Source organism: Ornithodoros turicata, chromosome 10 (genome assembly GCF_037126465.1).
Source record: "Ornithodoros turicata isolate Travis chromosome 10, ASM3712646v1, whole genome shotgun sequence".
Classification (NCBI taxonomy): Eukaryota; Metazoa; Arthropoda; class Arachnida; order Ixodida; family Argasidae; genus Ornithodoros; species Ornithodoros turicata.
In genome coordinates, this window is record NC_088210.1 from 33,989,835 (window position 1) to 33,998,136 (window position 8,302).

At 48.3% G+C, this 8,302-nt stretch overlaps 1 protein-coding gene across 3 annotated transcripts; it reads left to right on the forward strand.

The window, feature by feature from the left end:
* Window positions 1-1,584: 1,584 nt before the first annotated feature.
* Window positions 1,585-7,789, forward strand: LOC135369990 (uncharacterized). 3 transcript variants are annotated; one of them, XM_064603629.1, is made up of 2 exons: window positions 1,585-2,005; window positions 3,073-7,789. In XM_064603629.1, exon 2 carries the CDS (start codon window positions 3,104-3,106, stop codon window positions 7,187-7,189), a length of 4,086 nt encoding a protein of 1,361 aa, XP_064459699.1. In that variant the 5' UTR covers window positions 1,585-2,005; window positions 3,073-3,103; the 3' UTR covers window positions 7,190-7,789. The 3 variants fall into 3 exon arrangements, with proteins under 3 accessions (XP_064459699.1, XP_064459701.1, XP_064459700.1); XM_064603631.1 differs by lacking the exon at window positions 1,585-2,005 and adding an exon at window positions 2,028-2,050; XM_064603630.1 differs by lacking the exon at window positions 1,585-2,005 and adding an exon at window positions 2,289-2,389.
* The last annotated feature ends 513 nt before the right edge of the window (window positions 7,790-8,302 follow it).

Below are 8,302 nucleotides of genomic sequence, written 5' to 3' on the forward strand. Positions count from 1 at the left end.
CCTCTCCTTTAGTATGTCAATTTATGTTTGTGCTTAAAACTTCCCGATCAGAACTGGTTGATTATTATTCTGCTCCCATTCCAAACGTGCATCAAATACACCTCACAAAGAACGAGAGTGTTAAAACGCATTAATTTGTTAAGCTCCCGGCCAATACTGGCAAGGAAGGCGATAGCACAACCCGAGGAGAATTTTTGAGAACTTGGCTGTCATATCGCCTTAACAGCACGCGTGAAATAAAAATTGGTAATATTGTCGTACCAATTGTCAGAGTAAATACTTGGTGGGTATCCTTCGGCATTTTTCCCAAATTCCGAAGGTTGGGTTGCGTTGTAGGTTGCAGCATCTGAGACCAGAAAAACACAGAATCGAGCACCACCTTTTTGGCTTTTTTTTTATACCTGTTTATCAATCTTTATCGATATATACATCGCTCTATCTGCGGTTACGTTGCGCGGAAAATGACTAGCACACGGGGGCCAATGGAATCACATGAGCACTGGCATGCAGCGTACACTTATTTTTTATTGGTTGCTTCACAGCTGACGTCGTTTCAGAGAGAACCTTGATTGGAGTGTGCCACGTTTCGGCGCGACCAACAGAGTGTGTCTCCTGCTGATTGTTGTCTTCGAGAACGGTTGTTCACGGAGCAAAGGCAGCTCTGACGTCATGCAATGGAGCAGACGACATCCCTACACCCTGATGGCGAAAACATCGCGTATGACCATTCGTGAATGAAAACAGAGGGTATTACGCAGCACAAGGAAACTATTGCGCTTCACGCAGGATTTATGATTGCATACCACACATAATTCTCTCTTTACGTGAGTTATACCGTCCCTCGGGTTTTGACCACACCTGTAAAACTTACCAAAACCTTCTGCCAAAGAATGTACGTGATTTTGTCGTCTGTTACCAGCAAGGATATTTCCGTGATCACCTTCTCCAGTTATTTCCTCCAAATTGCATACAGAAGCGTCCAATTACATGAACTTGATGCAATACTAAATACAACACTACTTATAGGGTTGGTTTGTAGCAGTCCATACTAAAAGCGATGAAGATAATCAACGCACCGTGTAAAAACTTTCGCAGAAAAGCTGCTTGTCACTGTCAAACACAGAGAACACAATTTCTAGTTATCCGAGCATGGTTTAATCTGTGTTCGCCAAATATTGCTGGAGCGCTTATCGCTATATACAACACTAAACAATTAACCTTCATTACTCGGAATCAGATAAGTTGTTGCAGTCGATGAGTTGCAAAACCTATATTAATGACTGACATATATTCACTCGGTTCAGCACTGTGTGCGGCACAAACACGTCAGTGGAAACACAACTCAATGCAATATATGCTATACGAACGTATATATACAAACAAAATTTGAATGTCCGCGCGTGTCTTTCTTTTAAGCTAAAAGACGCGCATCAGATTTCAAGAATAGGTCAATATTTTTACGAGAACATTTGGCGCGGTCAGTGCACGAAAGCAGCCATCCAGAACATTAATTGCTTGCAGAAGGCATCACGCGCACTAACACACGCATGCTATCTTTTGACAAGTCGCACTCCGCAATCAAGAAGGCGCTTAAAATACGCGTTCGATTTCTTTGCAAAAATATCGTGACTACAAGATCCAAACACCTTATCGGATATTCCGAGCAGCAATTTATACGTGTGTGTGCATTTTTCCCCGTACCCTGATTTCTGCTCTAAAGCGACGCAACACAGCGAAGTTGCTCCAGCCCGCCCTTCCCCCCCGCGCTGACGGAATGGACCATCCTCGACGGCGCCATCTCATTGGATGATGGGAGTTTCTTCTCCGTTGGTGTTAGAACGCTACGAGATTTTACTCTGTCCCACTTAGGAAACCGTTAATTTTCGGATTTTTCGCGATATTTCGTTATTACGACCGAACGAATCAACGTCCCTTGTCCTCGGAAATGTTCCCAGGACTCAAGAATTGGAGTTTGACCGCGCGAGAGCGTCTGCCCAACGTTTAGGTGAGTTGATGTGCTTGGAAGTGCGATGCCGTGAAGCCGACATTCGTGAGTAATGCTTTTCCTCTGCAACAAGTGGTACGATGATGGAGAATGACAGAATTGCAGAACATTGTGCGATATATTCGAGTACCGCCATGTTTCGTCACATTTTAGAAGCAAGCAGGAGATGTACCACAACTGTAAACAGATTTTAGAAGACACAAAAGTCGCGGCCCTTCGCTCTCTGGTTTAAAGGAAGCCCAAACTGTAATGGCCGATATTTGAAGTGGTCCGTGTCTGCAAAGGAGAAGCAGATATCTTCGCAGACGACACCAACTAGCAAATATTTTTGACTTTCTGCTACGTTATCTGTTTCTCTAACGTCTTTATGGTCGGCTAAAAGACGTAAGCGTTCTCTTGCTGTTGTGACCGTGGAATTGCTTACGTGACTTATCAGAACTGGGCTACACCGTCGTGGATGGATATGATGCATATTGTTCACTTGTTTCATGAGAGTCAACGGGTTCTGTTACGTGAAACGATTTGAAACGACAACTTGCTTCCTCGTTACATCTAGCAACCATCTTGTTGCGAACCGTTGTTTTAATAGCAGATAATGGAGAAGATTACGTGCATGATCACGCGTGATTCGAACTGTTCTGGGTCGCGTAATATCGACGACATTGCGGATTTTCTTGCGAACGGAACGATTATGTGGTGCTTCTCCCGCGTTACGTTAATACGGTGGAGGACTGTATGTGATTTGGGGGTGTCACGTATAGCTGGCGACGAATTGTATGTGATACATCCTGAAAATAATTCTCGCTTTTTAAAGAGGGGTATGCGACTAATGAATGACCACATGATCAATATGAGTGGGTCCAGCCAATAATCATTACCCCCAAGGAAGGAACATGTTTGTGGTGACACCTAAATTTTGTGCTCCATGCCCTCGATATTACCAGATGTACCCTGCTATTGTTGAATACTTCAGCTCCTGTCCTGTATAAAATTAATTTCAAGACAGCTTTGTCCAACTTGAACTTTTAAAGCATGACTATATAATTTTGCTCTTTTTAAATTTTTAGGCATACACACAAAGATGCACCATTTGTCATCATGGACCTAAGCCAAGAGAGAGATGGCCAAGACGAGCCCCTTAATCGTCTCAAAATCCAGCCAGAGGGTTGCCCAGAAAAGCGAAAAGGGGACGAAGCCAGCGTATCGGGAACAGAGTCCAACGCGAAGGATGACGATTCGCCTCCAACGGAGACAAGCGACGAAGACCACACGGACGGCGAAGACGAAGACGCCAAAGGAGACGACATCGAGGTCATCAACCGAGAGTTTCAGTTCCGCACAAAGGGCTTCCACATAATCAAGACTCGTCAGGGCAAGAAACAGTACAAGTGTGACGTTTGTACGGGGATCTATCAGCATGCCTTCAGCTTGAAGAGACACTTCTTACGGACCCACATAAACTACAAGTACCTGTCAGAGGCAGATGTCACAAACTGCAACATCAACCTCAACCTCGTCAAGAAGCTCAAGGCGGAAGACGGGGACGCCAGCGGGTGCCCGGGCCTCTACCGCTGTCACATCTGCACCGAACTTTTCGACACCCGCGAGGAGCTCAAGTCGCACGACAGCAGCCATCCAAACAGCAACGCGCAGAAAGGGTTCAGCTGCAACCAGTGTGAGATGACTTTTCCGCATCGACAGAACCTGGTGCGTCACCAGTCGGTCCACGTCGCCGAGAAACGCTTTGCCTGCAAACACTGCGGGAAGTGTTTCCCTTCGCTCAACAATCAGCGGAAGCACGAGAAAACGCACGAGGTCGGAAACGCGTCGTTCTCCTGCCCGTCGTGCGGAGTGTCCTTTGCAGAAGGCAACGACCTACGGCGCCACTGTCGGAAAGCCCATCCAGAAAGCTTTCACCCCTGTGTGTCGTGTACAAAGTTTTTTACCAGCCCCGAGAAACTAGCGAAACACGCGCAAGTCCACCGGCCCGCAACCGGTGATGCGTCGGGCCCAAAGAAGGAGAGAGCGGCTCAACGGGGGCACATCGTCTTTAAGAAGAGAAGAGGGAAGAGGTTTGAGCCGCGCATAGATTATAAATATTCGTGTACAGTGTGCAAGAGGAGGTTCGCGACCTACGTCAACATGTGTCGTCACAAGAAGGCCCTGCATCCGCCGGCGCAGAACGAGAAGAAGACGCGTTCCGCGCACCTGCGGAAAGAGGGCTCGAAGACGAAACAGGGCAAGGTGAAAGACCTGTCGGAGGAGGAGTTCTACATGACGATCGCCCACAGGATTTCGGAGAACCTGCTCTATCACCTGGACGGAAAGTCTTCGCAGCTCAAGATCAAGCGGGACCAGGGGGCTTTTCCGGAAGAAGTCGGATCGAAAGATGACCTGCACTGGAGCTTCTACAACTTCCCTGCGGCGTTTGACATCACGCAGATGATGCAGATCTACTCCAATCGGAACCCACTGTACAATGCGCTCTCCAACGACGGCTCAGACAACAGTGACGAGACGGACTTCGCAGATTCGTTGCAGCGTAACGCGAGGAATGTGTGCAAGCCAGACGAAGTTCCGAGAACCTTTCCGAAGATCTTCATATGCTCGGTGTGTGCGGAGAAGTTCCCTTCGTTGCAGGCGATCGAAGATCACAAGATCAACAATCACCCAAACGTCGTCTGCACGCACTTGGAACTCGAGGGACAGAAGGACGTTCCGCCGGAACTCTGTTGGGTGCCGAAAGGCCCGGTGGGGATGTGTTGTCAGAACGTTGCGTTGACGCAGCCGGTGAGTGAGGAACAGAGGAAACTGAAGTGCACAAAGTGTGAGTCTGTCTTTGTGTCACGCGATGATCTTCATCAGCACATCTTGGAGTGTGGAGACAATTCGAGTTTTAACCGTGTGTCCCGGTTCGGATCGCTGGTGAAGAGATCGACAGGGATCGTCACTTACGTTCGAGGTCGGAAACGGTACCTCCCACTGCCAAAATCTCCAGTGAAGAACCCAACAAAGAGGCTGAAACGAGAGGATCCTCCTCCTCCGCCGCCGCCACAACCGCAGGATGATGAGCAGCAAAAAGAGGTTGAGTTAGACGAAGAAATGGGCGAGTTGCCACAGGATGGAGAATGTCTGGAGCAGGGAGATCTTGTTGGAGAGAAGGAGAATGGCGCCGAAAATAATGTATCTGTCATTGAAGATAAAGAGGTTCTTGCTGAGAAGAAAGCAAATTTGGTTGAAGGGAAAGCAGGTAGCGTCGAAGGGAAAACCAACCTCGTCGAGAGGGAGGGCGCTGAAGAGGAACGGGATGTCTCTGATGGGAACGCGAGCCTCGTTGAAGAGAAAGAACTCATCATTGAGGACGGAGCATTTGAAGTTGTTGGTAGCACCGAGGAAGTCGTCGCTGATGAAACCTTAAAAGACAATGTCACCGTTACAGAAATTCAGGCTCCTACGGAAGAGGCGGATGCACCTTCGGAAGATGACCTGCCTACTTACACGATAAAACTCTCAGAGGTCGACTCGGACCCTCATCACGTCGACAAAAGAAGACAGCAGCCGTCGGAAAGCGGCGCGGAGGCTCTACAGGTTCACGACTACCTTCCCGTCTCTAGTCCAGGAGAGCCTCTTGGAAACAGCTTTCATGAGCACCGCGACAAGCAGGTTGAAGAAAGCGTCGTAGAGAAAGACGGTTTCTGCGCGAAAGAAGAAAATTTGGCCGCCGAGCAGGCGGACGACTCCGCAGCTGCCAACGTGCAACAGCCAGAGGGGAGGATACTGAGAAGCAAGTCGTCGTCTGCAAGCGTGAGCGCGACTCCATTCCCCACACGAAAGCACCACACGTGCAGCACGTGCAAGAGAAAATTTGCGTACCTTGCCAGCCTAAAGAAGCACCTGCAGGATATCTGCCCAAACAAGAAGGTTGCCGGAACGCAGGCGACGAGACGCCGCGGCAGAGGGAAGGTCGCGAGGGAGCCCGCGGAGGAGACGGAAAACCTGCAGGAAGGAGAACTCGAAGAGCCCAGCCTGGGCTGCGACAGGCTGGGAGACCTCGGCGTGTTCCCGGACGAAGACAGCAAGGTTGCGGCGGAGGAAGAACTGGTCGACGCTTTAGACAACAACGCGGAATCCCTCAACCAAACTAAAGAAGCGGAAGACGAAGGGCCGTCGCTGTCCGAGGTGAAGGTCGAAAATGGCGAGCGCGGAAGGAAGACGTCGAAAGACCACTGTTGTCCGTACTGCCTGCACTCCTTCGCGTACCTGTCGAACTTCAGGAAACACATCAGGGAAGTGTGCCTCGTGATGAAGAAAGCGATGGAGTCCAAGGACACCAAGATGAAGCTGGCGAAGTTGAGGTCCATATCGACCTGCGCCACGGCGGAGCTACCTTGCAAGGGCAAGGACGGCACGTCGTCGACGGCGGTCAACCTGAAAGGGAACATCGAGAACTCTGTCATCAACCTGCTGCGGAACCAGTCTAAACAGATGGAGTTCATCAGCCCGCCGAGCGCTCCGAAGGAACAGAGGACTGCGCCAAGTTCGCCAAATTTCATGACGTTCTCCTGCCCCGTCTGTCATAGAATCTTCCTGTCGTACGTGAAGATGCTTCAACATCGGCTGTCTCACAAACTCAAGACAGACGACACTGTCAAAGAGGAATCTTCGTCGAGCCCACACGATGATGCTGCTTTGGGCAAGAAGGCGGATGAGGGCGACGAGACCCTGCAGAGCAGGCCAAAGAGTGAAGAAGAGAGGTTTGACGAGATCCTTCAAACCTTGCGGAACCAGAGCGTTGAGGAGCCCGCGGAGCCGGTCGTCAAGAAAGAGGACGACGTCATCTGTCTCGCCGAGCTCCACGATCCTCCCGATGAAGATGAAGAGAAGGGTGAAGGTGTTCCCACAAAGGTCGAGCGTGAAGACATCGCGGAAGACGGGGACGTGGTTCCTGAGGAAGACGCTGGGGACTCGAAGCAAGAAGCTCAGCAGGCTGATGTGGAAGGTGGTGAGGACAACTACGATGATGAGGAGGCTGTCGATGGCGATCTGGATGCCGCTGTTGTTACGGTTAAGAAACTACGGACTACGGACAGGCGAAAGAAAGGTGCCAAAGCCAAGGCGGCCCCATGCAAAGCTCGTCAGAAGAAAGTGCCTGCTCGCCCCAAGGGTGGGAAAAACAAGTTGTGATAATGTTTCTTTGATAAGACGTTTACTAGATAATGTTGCATATATATATTCCAAGTCTGATTGTGGCCAAAACATAAATATATGTATATCCTGTTTTTGTTTCTCTTTTTTTTTTTCCTCCCCGAAGATAAATCTATGCCTGAACTTTGATAAGAGACCAAAGTTCACATTTAGTGTGCTTTTTTTATAGATATGTATATAATTTTTAATTTATGTTGCATGTTCTCGAGACTTTTTCTTTTCGTTCGTGACAAAATTATGTGTTCTTCCTAGCTGTGACTTATTTAATCACCGAATGCGTGAATAGATTTGTAACTAAAATCACATGTGTATTCCTATATAGAGAGATACTGTTACATATAGAAAGCAATAATCACCTATACAATAGTGTGTGCCTTATCTTGTTGAACGGTGCCTTTTAGGATGATGATTCTATTCATAATAACGGTGATTGCTCATACAAATGCTCACAATCTTTGAGGCGATATGTAGCTTGCTGTTGAAGAAATGCGCCTTCTGGTGTTTATATTTATGAAATGAAGTGATAGCATACGTGATTTATGTGCATAATACGTGAAATAAATATTTTGAATATGGGCATTTCTGCATTGTGCATTATTTGCGCCGTAAAGCACACTTTGCAGCATAACCACGGTGCTACGTGGGGAAGAGGTCTTTAAGCAAATTCTCAATGCAGGTGATGATGCGAAGTCAAGGATGCCCCTCAGTTTTTCTTAGTTCTTTTTTATTGTTTTTTTTTTTTGGGGGGGGGTGCTTTCTTTCTCGAAGCGCAGCAGGAGGGGGTGAAGCATAATGTTGAACTTAAATCTTGGGGGGGGGGGGGGGGGGAGAATTCACCCCACCCCACCCCTTCCATCCACCGCAGTGTGGAGTGTGACGAACAAGATTTTGTTGGAGCCCGAATGACGTTCGGCAACCATGTTTCCTTCAGCGTTTTTCTGTTATAATTATCTCAATTATCCCAACGCTTATAGCCATTCAAAAATGCAGACGAGTTTGGTCACCGCTATATGCCATCGAAATTACTAACAATAATCGGAACAATCGGAACAAAGATGTGTACATGACGCACAAATTACAGGCATCTGTTGT